This window comes from Mobula birostris, chromosome 25 (assembly GCF_030028105.1).
Source record: "Mobula birostris isolate sMobBir1 chromosome 25, sMobBir1.hap1, whole genome shotgun sequence".
NCBI classification, from domain to species: Eukaryota; Metazoa; Chordata; class Chondrichthyes; order Myliobatiformes; family Myliobatidae; genus Mobula; species Mobula birostris.
The window spans coordinates 56,216,049-56,231,921 of NC_092394.1; the positions used below are offsets into that span (position 1 = coordinate 56,216,049).

At 43.5% G+C, this 15,873-nt stretch overlaps 1 protein-coding gene across 1 annotated transcript in view; it reads left to right on the forward strand.

Annotated features, from left to right (window-relative positions):
- LOC140187912 (breakpoint cluster region protein) overlaps positions 1-15,873 on the forward strand; it is a 446,198-nt gene that overhangs the window by 85,634 nt on the left and 344,691 nt on the right. The window contains exon 2 of the mRNA XM_072243771.1: positions 10,246-10,430. Within this exon, the coding sequence (XP_072099872.1) occupies positions 10,246-10,430 (185 nt within the window). The remainder of the gene's footprint in view (positions 1-10,245; positions 10,431-15,873) is intronic.

Genomic DNA, 15,873 nt, shown 5'->3' on the forward strand with positions numbered 1-15,873 from the left:
TGGTGTTCCGCAGGGGTGATGTTGGAACTACTTCTTTTAATGCTGTATATCAGTGATTCAGACAATGGAATAGTTGGCTTTTTTGCCAAGTTTACAGATGTTATGAAGATTAATGGAGGGGCAGTTAGTGTTGAGGAAACAGGTCGGCTGCTGAAGGACTTGAAAAGATTCGGAGAATGGGCAAATGAAATACAATGTTGGAAAATACATGGTCATGCACCTTGGTAGCAGAAGTAAATGTGCAGACTGTTTTCTAAATGGGGAGGAAATCCAGGAACCTGAGATGCGAAGGGACTTGGGAGTCCTAAAGGTTAACTTGCAGATAAAGTCAATGGTGAGGAAGGCAAATGCCATGATAGCATTCATTTCAAGAGGTTTAGAATACAAGAGCAGGGATGCGAAACTGAGGGTTTATAAGGCACTGGTGAGGCCTCACCTTGAGTACTGTGAACAGTTTTGAACTCCTTATCTAAGAAAAGATGTGCTGACATTGGAGAAGGTTCAGAGGAGGTTCACAAAAATGATTCCAGGAATGAAAGGGTTATCGTACGAGAAACGTTTGATGACTCTGGGTCTGTACTCACTGGAATTTAAGATGAGAGGGGGATCTCATTAAAGCCTTTTGGCTGTTGAAAGGCCTAGATGTTTCCCATAGTGATGGAGTCTAGAATAAAAGGGCTTAGCCTCAGAATGGAGGGGTGTCCATTTTTAAAACAGAAATGTGGAGAAGTTTCTTTCACCCGCGGGTAATGAATTTGTGGCAGCCGTGGAGGCCAGTTTGTTGGGTGTATTTAAGGTAGAGCTTGATAGGTTCTTGATTGGACATGGCATCAAAGATTACGGGGAGAAGGATGGAGAATGGGGCTGAGGTGGGGAGAAAAGAATCAGCCATGATTGAATGGTGGAGCAGACTCGATGGGCCAAATAGCCTAATTCTTTTCCTGTGTCTTATGGTTATGTCTCTCTAAAGCTTTCACATCCATCTTATAATAATGTGACCAGAATTGAAAGCAATACCCCTAACCAGTGATTTTGAAGTTGAATATAACTCTTCGACTCTCACTTTCAAAGCCTCATCTAATCATGTAAGAAATCAATTTATTTTACTTCATTCATCCCTCATTGCAGAATTCTAGATTTTTATCTGAGCCTTCCTTAATTCTGAAAGGCTATTTTAAGTATTTATTATGCACTATTAGAAAAAAAACTGATAGTCTTAACGTTTAAGTAATTTAAACTTTTAGACCTTCCACTGCTTTCCGTTCCTTCCTGTTGCTATTTGCCCACCGCACCTTGGTCATTTGATTCCATGCTCTATCTTCCTCTCTGAGGAGATTCCATCATCTGTGACATTTTGTCAACCCTAACTGTCACTCTTGGGATTTCCACTCTTTTCTTCTCCAATTGCCTATCACCCTCCTCACCTGGACCCACCTATTGCATACTAGCTCTTTCACTACTCTTCCTTTTACCTTTTCATATCAACAATCTCCCCCCCATCTACGTGGTCTGACCTAAAGCATTCACCGACCATTTCCCTCCACAAATCTGCTTCACCCACTGAGTTTCTCGAGCATCTTGTTTATTGCCTCAAATTCCAACATCTGCAGTTTCTTGTGGCTCTCTAGTTTGAACCTCTCCCTTCTCATTGTACTCTGAGAGTTCAATTACATGTAACATTCTATATTTGATTCATTTTCGTATACATTTAACATTTCTAGGTTAAAAAAACTCAGACTTAGAGCTGTAGAGTCATTTGGCAGAGAAACAGGCCCTTCAATCCAATGTATCCATGTCTGCTCTAATTGCTCTGTAGCCTTCAGAATCAGATCCATGGTCCTATGTGAAAAATGCTTTTTAATGGCAGGAGTACAGTGCAAAGGAATAAAGTTACTACAAATTAGAAAACAGTGCAGAAAAATGGTGCAATTAGGTAGTGTTCATAGCTTTCTGATGACAGAGGGTAAGAAACTGTACCTGTATCATTGAGTGTGAATATTAGGTTCCTGTATCTCCTCCTTGATGCCAGCAGTGAAAAGAGGGCATGTCCTGGATGGTGAGGGTCCTTAATGATGGATGCCACCATCTTGAGGCACCACCTCATAAAGATGTCCTCAGTGATAGGGAGGGTTGTGACTATGATGGAACTGGCTAAGTCTGCAACCTTTTGCAATGCTTTACATTGGAACCCCCATACTAGGCTGTGATGCAACCAGTCAGAATGTTCACCACCATACATCGATAGAAATTTGCGAGAGTCTTTCTGACATACCAAATTTCCTCAAACTGCGAAAGAAGTAGAACCACTGGTCTGGGTTTTTCTTGATTGCATCAATGTTTTCAATGCAGGATAGATCCTCAGAGGTGTTACTCCCAGGAACTTAAAGCTGCACACCATTTTCACCACTGACTCCCTGAACGCGGATTGGAACATGTTCTCCCTACTTCCCCGTTCTGAAGTCCACAATCAGTTCCTTGGTCTTACATCCAGCGTGAGATTGTTGTTGCAACACCGCTCAGTCAGACAATCAGTCCCAATCCTGTAAGACACCCCCTTGGCAATCTAAGTGCTTGCTTAACTACTGTTTAAATGTTGTGAGTACTCTGGGTTTCAGCACCTACTTAAGGCAGTGCATTCCATATTCCAACCATCTTGACTCTAAGTAGGCCGGTGAGCCTGACATCAGTAGTGGGTAAATTATTGCAAGGTATTCTGAGGGACTGCATATATAAGTATTTGGATAAACACAGACTGATAAGGGAAAGTTAGCATGGCTTTGTGTGTGGTAGGTTATGATTATCCAATCTTAAGAGTTTTTCGAGGAAGTTACCAGGAAAGTTGATGAAGGCAAGGCAGTGATGTTGTCTACATTTAGTAAGGCAGTTGATAAGGTCCCGCATGGAAGTTTCATGAAGAAGATTCAGATACTTGGCATTCAAGATGAGGTAGTAATTTGGATCAGACTTTGACTTTGTGGAAAAAGCCAGAGAATGGTAGTAGATGTTTGCCTCTCTGACTGGGGGCCTGTAACTAGTCGTGTACCACGGGGATCAGTGCTAGGTCCTTTGTTGTTTGTCATCTATATCAATGATCTGGATGATAATGCTGTTAACTGAATCAGCAATTTTGTAGATGACACCAAGCTTGGGATATAGAGGGCAGCAAGGAAGGCTATCGTGATTACAGAGAGATCTGGATCTGCTGGAAAAATGGGCTGACAATTGGCAAATTTAATGCAGAAAAGTGCGAAATTTTGCACTTAAGTAGGACCAATCAGGTAAGCCTTACACAGTGAACAATAGCGCATTGAGGAGTGTAGTAGAAGGATCTGGGTATACAGGCCCATAATTCATTGAAAGTGATGTCACAGGCGGATAGGGTCGTAAAGAAAGCTTTTGGCACATTGACCAGTGAGTACAGGAGGTAAGATGTTATGTTGAAGATGTATAAGATGTTAGTGAGGCCTAATTTGGAGTATTGTGTGCAGTTTTGGTCACCTACCTCCAGGAAAGATGTAAACCAGGTTGAAAGAGCACAGAGAAAATTTGTAAGGATGTTGCTGGGTTTGGAGGACCTGAGGTATAAGGAAAGATTGAATAGGTTGGGTCTTTATTCCTTAGAAGGTAGAAGATTGAGACAAGATTTGACAGAGATATACAAAATTATGAGGGGTATAGATAGGGCAAGTAGGCTATGTCCACTGAGGTTGCTTGGGACCACGACCAGGGATCATGGGTTAATGGTGAAGGTGATAAGTTTAAGGGACCATGAGGGGAAACTTCTTCACTCAGAGGGTCATGAGGGTTTGGAATGAACTGCCAGCTCATGTGGTGTAAATTAGCTTGATTTCAACGTTTAAACGAAGTTTGGATAAGTATGTGGATGGAAGGGCTATGGAGGGCTACGGTCCCAGTGCAGATCAATGAGAGTAATCAGTTTAAATAGTTTTGACGTGGACTAGGTGGGCAAAAGTGCCTGTTTCTGTGCTGTACTTTTCTATTATTGTAAATCTCTTGTCCTTGCCCTAAGTCTGTGCCTCCTATCTTTAGCTACCTTTGCATTGGGAAAGTTAGTCTTCAATCTATTCTGTCTATGCCTCTCAAATTTTTATATTTTCATGCCTGAAGTCCACAATGATCTCCCTGGTCTTCTGGGTGTTCAGGGCCAGGTTGTTGTCGGCACACCAAGTGGCCAGATGCTGGACCTCGTCCCTGTAGGCCGTCTCGTCATCCCCTCTGATCAGGCCAATCACCGTGGTGTTGTCTGCGAACTTGATTATGGAGTTAGAACCATGTACAGGAACGCAGTCATAGGTGAAAAGGGAGTACAGAAGAGGGCTCAGCACACAGCCTTGAGGGATGCCAGTGTTCAGGGTGAGAGTGGAGGAGGAGAGGTTGTCTAACTTAACTGATTGGGGTCTGTTGGTCAGAAAGTCCAAGGTCCAATTGCAGAGGGATGAGCTGATACCAAGCTGGCGAAGTTTGGCGATCAGCTTGGAGGAGATCATGGTATTGAATGCCGAACAACTGCCTGGGCCAGGGACAGGTTAAAAATGTCTGTGAAGACCCAGGCCAACTGCCCTGCACAGACTCTGAGCACATGGCCAGGTATTCCATCTGGACCAGCTGCCTAAAGTACATTCACCCTGCTCAGGGTGGCGCAAACATCGGAGGTGGAAAATGAGAGAGGCAGTTCACCAGGTGGGAGATCCGCTTTGAGGGTGACCTCCTTGTTCTCTCGGTCAAAGCAAGCATAAAAGGAATTGAGCTCATCAGGGAGGGAAGCAGAGCTGGAAGGGGGCACAGTACTAGGTGGTTTGAAGTCTGTAATGACCTGTATGCCATGCCACATGCGCCGGGGGTCCGAAGAGTTGAAATGCTCTTCGATTCTCTGTTTCACATCCCCATCTACATCAACGGAGCTGTAGTGGAGCGTGTATCAAGCTTCCCCATTTCCAATGATCTCACCTGGTCCCTAAACGCCACCATCCTGATCAAAAAGGCACAACAGCACCTTTATTTCCTGCGGAGCATCAAGAAAGCTCACCTCTGTCCCAGGATACTGACAGACTTTTACTGCTGTACCATTGAGAGCATACTCATCAACTGCATCTCATGATGGTATGGCAATTGTCCCGTATCAGACCGCAAAGCACTCCAGCATGTTGTGAAAACTGCCCAGCGGATTATCGGCGCCCAGTTGCCCATCATTGAGAACATCTTCCATAAACGCTGCCTGGGCAGGGTGAAAAGCATTATCAAGGATGCATCTCACCCTAACCATGGACTTTTTACTCTCCTCCCATCCGGTAGGCGCTACAGGAGCCTCCGCTCCCGCACCAGCAGGCACAGGAAGAGCTTCTTCCCTGAGACTGTGACCCTGTTGAACCTCTCATCACAGTGCTAAGCAGTATTGCACCCATATTGTACTGTCTCAGTACTTTTATATTTGTGTGCTGTAGTGCTTTTTATTGGCAATTATTTTGTAAATAACACTATTCTTTGCAATTCTGGTCAGATGCTAACTGCATTTCATTGGCTTTGTATCTGTACTCAGTACAATGACAATAGAGTTGAATCTAATCTAATCTAATTCTCCCTTAGTCTTTGTTACTCCAAGAAAAATCTGGTCTATCCAGTTTCCCTTTATAACTAAAACATTCCATCCCTGTGAATTTCCTCTGCAACTTTTCCAGTGCAGTTATAGTCTTCCTATAGTTAGATGCCCAGAACTGTACATAGTATTGCAGCCAATGCCAAATCAATATTTTATAACACTAAGCCATAAACTCTCTGCTCTTGTGGTCTGTACTGCAAGTAACAAAGGCAATTATTCCATTTACCTTCTTCACTGTCTTCTCCATCTGTGCTGCTACCTTCAGGGATCCTTGGACTTGTACACCAAGTGTACTGTTCCACAATACTCTTTAAGGTCTATAATGATTACTTATTGTGTGTGGCTTGTTTTTGTTAAGACTCTGGTAGTATTAGATCAGATTAGATTAGATTATGAGGACACACAGTCCTCTTTTATTGTCATTTAGTAATCCATGCACTAAGAAATGAGACAATATTGCTCCAGTGTGATATCACAAAAACACAGGACAGACCAAGACTGAAAAACTAACAAAACCACATAATTATAACATATAGTTACAACATATAGTGCAATAATACCATAACTTGATGAAAAACAGTCCATGGAAAAAAGTTCAAAGTCTCTCGGAAGTCCCACATCTCACGCAGACGGGAGAAGGAAGAAAACTCTCCCTGCCATGCCCGACCACAGTCTGACTCTGAGTCATCCAAAAACTTCGGGCTCTAATCAGCCCTCTGACACCGAGTACCGAGCACCATCTCTATCTGAACACTTCGACCTCAGCCTCGGTCGCCAGCAGCAGGCAAAGCCCTGGATTTTGGGACCTACCCTCCGGAGATTCTCGATCACACAGTAACAACAGCAGCGAACCAGGCACTTCAGAAGTTTCTCCAGATGTTCCTCTGCTTCTCACGTCTGTCATCTTCATATCAGAATTGTCCACAACCCCTATTTAACAGATACGATATCATTTCACCAGAGAGCTGCGCATGCTGCGTCACACTGCCATCTTCTCCTCCCGTCGTATATCACTGCACTCTTAGCAGGATTAAGTTCTATCTGCCATTGTTCTGCTCTTTTACTTACTAAAAAATAATTGAGCTTTCCTTCTCACTTTCCACAACGTCATTTGTATACTTACAAATCATGTAAGCTGACCTACGTGGGGGAAGCAACAGTGGCCGTTCCTCTGGCCCTGAATCTGGCTCACAAGGATAGGAAACTGAAGAGGAAGGCAGCAGTAATAGGGAACTCTATAGTCATGGGGACAGATAGGCGATTCTGTGGACATAAAAAGGAAACACAGATGGTAGTTTGCTTCCCAGATGCCAGGGACCGTGCCGTTCCTGAACATGTCCACAATATCCCGAAAAGGGAGGGTGAGCAGCCAGAAGTTATGGTACATATTGGTACCAATGACATAGGTAGAAAAAGGGAGGAGTGCTGAAAAAAGAATACAGGAAGTTAGGACGGAAGCTGAGAAGCAGGATGTCAGTGGAAGTAACCTCGTGGTTGCTGCCTATGCCATACGAAAGTGAGGATAAGAGTAGAATGAAGTGGTAGACAAATGCGTGGCTGAAGAATTGGAGCAGGGGGCTGTGATTCTGATTTCTGGATAATTGGGTCCTCTTCAGGGTCGGGGAACTGTTCAAAAGGGACGGTTTGCACTTGAATCCGAGGGGGACCAATATTCTAGAGCTGTTGGGAATGGTTTAAACTAATATGGCAGAGGAATGGGAACCAGTATGATAGAGTTGAGGATCAGGCAGCTGGTTTACAAGTGGATGGTAGGTGTAACAGGAATGTAAGGAAGGACATGCCAATGATTGGGTACAAATGCAGACAGAGCAAAAAGTTAAATTGTACCACCAAAACAAAATTCAAAAGGATGAAGAATGCAGGACTGAAGATGTTGTATTTAAATGTGCATAGGGTTCAGAATAAGGTGGGCGAACTCATGGCGCAATTAGGGATTACAGGTTTCCCCCCGCCATCCGAAGGTAGAGTGTTCCTGTGAGACGGTTCGTAAGCTGAAATGTCGTAAAGCGAAGAAGCAATTACCATTTATTTATATGGGAAAATTTTGTGAGCGTTCGCAGACCCAAAAATAACCTACTAAATCATGCCAAATAACACATAAAACCAAAAATAACAGTAACATATAGTAAAAGCAGGAATGATATGATAAATACACAGCCTATATAAAGTAGTAATACTTTTCCACAATCATTACTGCACTGTTCTCCATAGCGGAAATCTCACGCAAGCGCCGTCGGCAGAAAATCTCACGCAAGCGCTCTTGGCAAAAACAGCGCAATTGCTCTCCAGTAACCTTTAAGCTATGAAGCTGCCAAATCATACCAAATAACACGTAAAAAATACGCAGCCGATATAAAGTAGATATAATGTATGTATAGTGTAGTATCACTTACCGGAATCGGGACAGCGCAGAGCACGCTGATGATGGTGTGTTAGACTGAGTCGTCGGAGTTTAGGCAGTGGCCCCGACCCTCCAGGCCACCGACCGATACATTGCCGCGAGGCACGCAGGGGTCCAGCGGCAGCCGGGAGGCACACAGCACATCTTTAAGAAAAAAGCCGAAATAAGCATGCTAATTAATTAGGTGCTGCCTGGTATGTAATTGTCGGCCCAGATCAATGCCGATTGCTGATTGCATCGCCTCTGACCTGAGCCGACAATTACATGTTGGGTAGCACCTAATTAATTAGCATGTTTATTTCGGCTTTTTTCTTAGAGATATGCTGTGTGCCTCCCGACTACTGCTGCATTCTCCGCGAATCGGTACAGTATCTGTCCGTGGCCTGGGTGTTGGGGTGGTGGGACACTGGGGTGTCATCTTGTCGTCTGTTTCCATTAGGGCAGGCAGCTCATCTTCTCCTATGACTGCCCACCTCGATGTCGAAGGTCGAGGTTTGTCGTCTGCTGTGGCTGATGTGGAAGGCTTGCTTGACTGCTGAGCCTCGTGCATTTTTCTATCATACAGTTCTTTGTAAGGACTCAAACCATCTTGCAAATATCCCCTAAACCTACGTACCCTTTCAAAATTAAAGTTGTACTTTATCATTGCAGCGAAAATCTTACGCAGTTGCTTCACTTTCACTACTGCATTCGGTTTCAATTGTTATCCTTTCCTCTTACAATTGCATCAGCTCTTCATCTATCAGTTCTTGGTCATGGGATGCCAAAACCTCTTCAATATCATCTTCGTCAGCTTCCACAAGCCAAACTCACTTTGTCCTTACTTAGTTCACCATGATCAAAACGCTTAATTATCTCTAGTTTTACGCTAAGTGTAACACCCTTATGAGCTCTTTCAGGCTTTTCTGATGCCTTAGAACTCATCTTGCAAATGGCTGCTCACAGGCATGTGTTAAGGCAATGCTGTTCCGAACCCGGGGGAGAGCGGCTGCTCGGGGCGCACGCTGACTTTTATCGCACGCTGATTTTTTTCGCGCACTGAATTTTTTAACACGTGCTGCTTTTTTTGGTAACAGTGAAAACACCTTCTGAAAGCGAAAACAGGGTACTAATGTAGGTCTTTCGTAACAGTGAGGTTTCGTAAAGCGAATGTTCGAAAAGCGGGAGATACCTGTAGTTGGTATGATGTCGTCACATGATCCTTCTTCCAGCTGACTTCAGAGTCTCCCACAAACTTTTGCAAACTCTGGCAAATTCTAGCTGAGATTTCATGTGAGTTTTTACATCAGTGGCTTTCTCTTTGTCACTCTCCCATAAAGCTGTGACTGGTGAAGCACCCAGTCAATAACTGTTGTATGCGCAGTCCCTTGGTGGCCTCTCTCATTAGTCCCTTTCTTGCATGGTCACTCAGTTTTTGAGGACAACCTGCTCTAGACAGATTTACAGCTGTGCTATATTCTTTCCATTTCTTGATGATTGACTTAACTGTAATCCAAGGGATATTCAGTGACTTGGAATTTTTCTTGTATCCATCTCCTGACTTGTTCTTTTCAGTAACGTTTTTGCAGAGTTGCTTGGAATGTTCTTTTGTCCTTGTGATGTAGTTTTTGCCAGGATATGACTCACCAGTGGTTGGACTTTCCAGATACAAGTGGATTTTGACTTCAATCAATTGTAACACATTGACTGCATACAGTGATCTCCATTTAATTAATTATGTGACTTCTAAAACTAATTGGCTGCACCAGTGATGATTTGGTGTGTCATGTTAAAGGGGGTGAATACTTATATAATCAAAGATTTTGTGTTTTCTATTTGTAATAAATTTAGATCATTTTGTAGAGAACTGTTTTCACTTTGAATCGAAAGAGTCTTTTTCTGTTGATCAGTGTAAAAAAACATTAAGTCCATTGTGATCACTATGATTCAATGTTGTAAAGCAATAAAACATGAAAACTTCTAAGAGGGGATGAATAATTTTTATTGGTATTGTATATCCCTCCTGTCTTCAAAACATTTCTGAAAAACTTTGACATCAGTTTTCATGACCAAGAAGTACAGCAAAATTGTATAATGCTTAGTTGAGGAAAGCTATCTGTTCCAAAGTAGTTTGTATTGTGTTTAATAAGAGTCCAGTGTGTACTCTGAACTAAATACTTCATTTATCATTGTAATAACATTTGTCTTTTTTTTCTTAATTATTTAGAAACACTGTACAACAACTTACCACCAACGTATTCATATGATGCAGATCGGGTTGAAGATCAAAGCAGGAACCGGGATACCATGCCCTACATTGATGACTCGCCTTCCTCGTCACCTCAGCTCAGTTCGAAAAGTAGATGCAGCAGGGACACGGTATCATCTGGATCTCTGGAGTCAAGTAAATCAGTGAGTTTATCTATCGTGAATCAATAAATCTGCCATGTTAGACAGATACAAATGAAAGACCATAAGACATAGGAGCAGAATTCAGCCCATCGAGTCTGCTCTGCCATTCCATCATGGCTGATCCTGGATCCCACTCAACCCCATACACCTGCCTTCTCACCATATCCCCTAATGCCCCGACTGATCAGAAACAATCAACTTCCGCCTTAAATATATGCGCAGACTTGGCCTCCACTGCAGTTAGTGTCAGAGTATTCTGCAGATTTACCACTCTCTGGCTAGAAAAATTACTCCTCTGTTCTAAAACGTTGCCCCACAATTTTGAGGCTGTGTCCTCTTGTTCTGGATATCCCCACCATAGGAAACATCCTCTCCACATCCACCCTACCCAGTCCTTTCAACATACGGTAGGTTTCAATGAGATCCTCCTGCATTCTTCTAAATTCCAGTGAGTACAGGCCTAAAGCTGCCAAATGCTCCACTTAGGTTAACGCTTCGTTCGTGAAATCATCCACGTGAACCTCCTTTGGACTCCCTCCAGAGCAAAGAATGTGAAGAAGCTATCTCTCATTGAAGTTTGTGAAATTATGCAGTTAAGATAAGTTGATAGGGTACAGCAGTTTACCAGGTACACTGCTCAGTAAAAGGGTTTTATTATCACCAATTAAAATTTCATTGGAACTGAATATTGTTATCAGGATTTTAAAAAAAGCTGTAATATTCGGAGCAACATTTCTGTGTGATGAAAGTAATTTTTTTGGATTCTTAACCTGCAAAAGAAAATGAGTTAGCTTCATATTGTCTTTAGTTCACAGGCAATACTTCAATGATTTTTGAACCCATTCAAAGATAGATCAGATGGGTTTTAAAATGTTTTATTTTGTCAAAAGGAAGTTAATTTTGTTACAAATATGCATTATGGCTGTAGGCCTGAAATTGATTTAGCCGCTGAAAAAAATCTGCAGATATTTCAAATCTGTGTTAAATCTGCAAATATTGAAGTCAGACAGGTCACATTTGTGGAAGGGGAAACAGGGTTAATGTTTGAGCTTGAAAACAGAATCTTTCACAGAAGTACTACAAAACTGCAGTGGTTGTTAGTACAAAGAAGGCATTGAGTTATGGTTCTCAGTGCATTCATTTATAACAATATCATTGAACATAAAAGATCAAACTCTTCTCGAGAAAGAATAAACTCTCCTCAGGCTTCCAGCCGAGTACAGGTATCAATTATAACCAACATTTCGATGATCAACTCTGCCGTCTTCTTCAGGGATGATGCCTGAAAGAGATCAGACTTAATTCTGGTGTATAGTAGCGCTACATAAAAAGGTGCCTTTCGAACATCAGTGAACTCTGTGGTGTAAAGAGACATGTTGTCAGATTGTCGCTTGTCCACACAAAATAATGGATAACAAGGGAAATTTGTTCTGTCTATTTCAATCCCTTTGGTCCTCTGAGAAAAACCTTGGTCTAGTTCATGTGCAGTAAAACAAGTGTGACAAATAAATTGAAATGATGGGCAAGACATCAACCTGAAAGTCATTCACCCTACACTATTCCCTGTAGACTCGTGAATGTATGGTCAGATATTGCTCCAACTCCATCTACAGGTTTGCATATGATACCACCATAGTGGCTGTATCTCAGATAACCATAAAACCATAAGGCATAGGAGCAGAATTAGGCCATTTGGCCCATCGAATCTGCTCTGCCCTTCAGTCATGACTGATCCTTTTTTCCCCTCTTCAGCCCCACTCCCCAGCCTTCTCTCCATAACCTTTGATGACATATCCAATCAAGAACGTATCAGTCTTAGGTACATCCAACAGCCTGGTGTCCACAGCTGGCTGTGGTAACACATTCCACAAATTCACCACCATCTAGCAAAAGAAATTTCAGCCCCTCTATCCTGAGGCTGTGCCCTCTTATTCTAGACTCCCCAACCATGAGAAACATTCTTTCCACATCTTCTCTGCCTAGGTCTTTCAACATTGGAAAGTTTCAATGAGATTCCCCCCTCATCCTTCTAAATTCCAGTGAGTACATGCCCAGAGCCATCAGAGTTCCTCGTATGAATACCCTCTCATTCCTGGAATCAACCTTGTGAACTTACTGTGAACCCCCTCCAATGCCGGAACATCTTTTCTCAGATAAGGAGCCCAGAACTGTTCACAAAATTCAAGGTGAGGCTTCACCAGTGCCTTATAAAGTCTCAGCATCACATCCCTGCTCTTGTATTCAAGACCTTTGGAAATGAATGCTAACATTGCATTTGCCATCCTCATCACCGACGCAACCTGCAAGCTAACCTTTAGGGTGTTCTGCACAAGGACTCCCAAGTCCTTCTGCATCTCAGTTTCCTGGATTTTTTTCCCCCTTTAGAAAACAGTCTGCACATTTATTTCTACTACCAAAGTGCATGACCATGTATTTTCCAACATTGTATTTTATTTGCTACTTTCTTTACTATTCTCCTAAGCTGTCTAAGTACTTCTGCAGTCTTCCTGTTACGTCAACACTATTTGCCCTTCCACCAATCTTTATATCATCTGCAAACTTGGCAACAAAGCCATCTATTCTGTCATCTAAATAATTGATATGCAGCATAAAAAGAAGTGTCCTCAACACCAACCCCTGCGGAACACCACCAGTCACTGGCAGCCAAGCAGAAAAGGATCCTTCTGTTCCCACTCGCTGCCTCCTACCAATCAGCCAATGCTCTAACCATGCAATTAACTTTTTTGTAATACCATGGGCTCTTAACTTGGTAAGCAGTCTTATGTGTGGCATCTTATCAAAGGCCTTCTGAAAATCCAATTATATAACATCCACTACTACATCCCCTTTATCTATCCTACTTGTAATCTCCTCAAAGAATTCGAACATGTTCATCAGGCTAGATTTTCCCTTAAGGAAACCATGCCGAATTTCTCCTATCTTGACCTGAGTCACCAAGTACTCCATAACCTCATCCTTAACAATTGACTCCAACATCTTCCCAACCACTGAGGTCAGGCTAACTACTCTATATTTCCTTTCTGTTGCCTCCCTCTTTTCTTAAAGAATGGAGTGACATTTGCAATTTTCTATTCCTCCAGAACCATGCCAGAGTCCAGTAATTCTTGAAAGATCATTACTAATGCCTCCACAGTCTCTACCATTACCTAGGGTGTAGTTCATCTGGTCTGGGTGACTTGTGTAGTCTTGGGTCTTTCAGCTTTTTGCGCACCTTCTCCCTGCATTCACTTCTTTTCCCGCACACTGCTAGTGTGACTATGCAAAATACTCATTAGTTCATTTGCCATGTCCCTGTCCCCATTATTATTTCTCTGGCTTCGTTTTCTAGTGGTCCTATATCTACTCTCATCTGTCTTTTATTTTTTACATACTTAAAAAAAAGCTTTGTCTATCCACCTGTAGCCCCCCCCCCCCCCCGGTAAGCCTCAGGCTTGCTTAATTCGCTGTCGTCTAGGGAAAGCAGCCCTCGGCCCCGCCAAACTGGGTAATTAAGTTTGTGTGGATGCTGTGTGATTGTACCCCACCCCGCCAAATACAGACAAAACACCATATATGACTAATTGATTACAATTTATAGATATTACTGGAACTATATAATTAATAGAGATAAAATATAAAAGGCGCCGAACTTATCAAAGTTCAATCTCTTTGTGCACAAACAGTTGGAGCTGTAGTAGCGATCCTCTCTCCCCCATTCGAGCCCCTCTGACCACCTCGACCCACCGCCTGGGACCAGCCATGGTGGTCGACCGGACGACCACACAAGTCTGTCTTCGTTTTCCCTCCTCTCCGAAGACCCTGGACCTCAGACTTCGGCTCGGGCCCACCCCGTCGGCTTGCTCACAGCATCCCGTCTGCACTCTCTGTCTCCATCGCGCCTTACCCCCAAAAACCCGCACATCACAATAGCTTACAGACACACTAGAAAGAATAACATCTATCACAATTGATTCGTTGGCTCTCTTATCAATAATATAACCCAAACAAGCTGCTAGCGAGAGAACTTTCTCAGCAGTTAACATAACAAAGAAGCCATTTTAATTAGCCTACGCAGTAACATAAAAGAAGAAACACGTACACTCTCCCCCCACCAAATAAAGTCATGTCCTCATGACTTCTAAATAACTTGCCAACCATTCCTACAGACACAAAAACCCAATCCAGGTACAAAATGTGACATTGCTCCCCAAACAGTGGACCTTACACCCAGTCCCATGGGCACTACATAGGCCAACCTATCTGAGAGTTTCCTAATCCTCCAAGACCTCCATACCCCCTCACCTAAACCCTTAAGGCTCGGACACTACGGGGGATACCTCAGGTCTGCTTGCCAACTCCTCTCTCAATCTCTCACTCGTGCCTCCAATGCAACTCGGAGCCCCCTGTCCCGTGTCCGGGGCCCCACTTCTTTTCCTTCCGGGTCCTGCTGTAACCCAGGCTGCCCACAGCTAGCCCTCCCCACTACTCCTGACTCAGTGGGGGAAGGGCCAAAAGTCTCTTCCTCAATCAAGGGGAAGTTCCACACTTCCAGCACATCATCCTTCAAATCCGTATTCTTCCTCATTTCTTCGATCAGTAGCTGCTGTTTGATTTTCTCCAAACTGAAGCACTTAGCCTGGACTGCTTCTGCAGCCTCTTCAGCCTCCTGTAATGGAGACGACAGCTTCCTCTTGGACTCCTCCAACTCTCGCCACAGTCTCAGTGGTTCTGACTCACGCTTCTTGGCCATCTCAGTTGGGGGCGCAATTACACCACCAGCCTTTTCTACTTCATTTAAACTGTCGATCTTCAGGTTCCCTTCAAGCATCCGCTTCCCTTTTCCGAGATCTGCCCTCAATTTCTTCACCTCCTCAGAAGTGTAGTCAAACTCCCCCCTCCGGGCTCTCGGTCTTCTGTTGGCCTTGGTCAGACAGCTTCCTTGGTCTTCCCCAACTTGTAAGTCTTCCAGTCTTTTCTGGATTAATTCATCAGTAAATGGCCGCAGTTTCTGCTTGAAATTCCGGTTCTCCGTCTCCACGTTGACGAGTGTGCACTCTAAGTCTTCAAAGTTTGTTCCAAAAGTGCGGCACTCAGTCTCCAGCCTGCATGTCTGAGTGCTCAGTTCAGCGGTGCAGATCCTCTCTCTCCCCAGTGTCTCATTCCGATTGATGACCTGGGTTTCCATCCCCCGGTCCACCACCATCTGTTCCAACACCAGGAAGTTCAACTGGTATGTCGGGTCATTTTCCTCCGATTGCACCAAACTCTGCTGCCCAAAAACTACTCCACGTTTTACACTTCGCTTCTGTCGCTTTTCCCCGAAATGCCTCCTTCTCCAGACCTGGCACTCATCCAAAGAAAGTTTTAATTCCTTAACTCTTTGTCGCCCGGGCTTCGCCACTCGCCTTGCATCATAGTTCCCCAAGGCGAATCCAAACTCCAG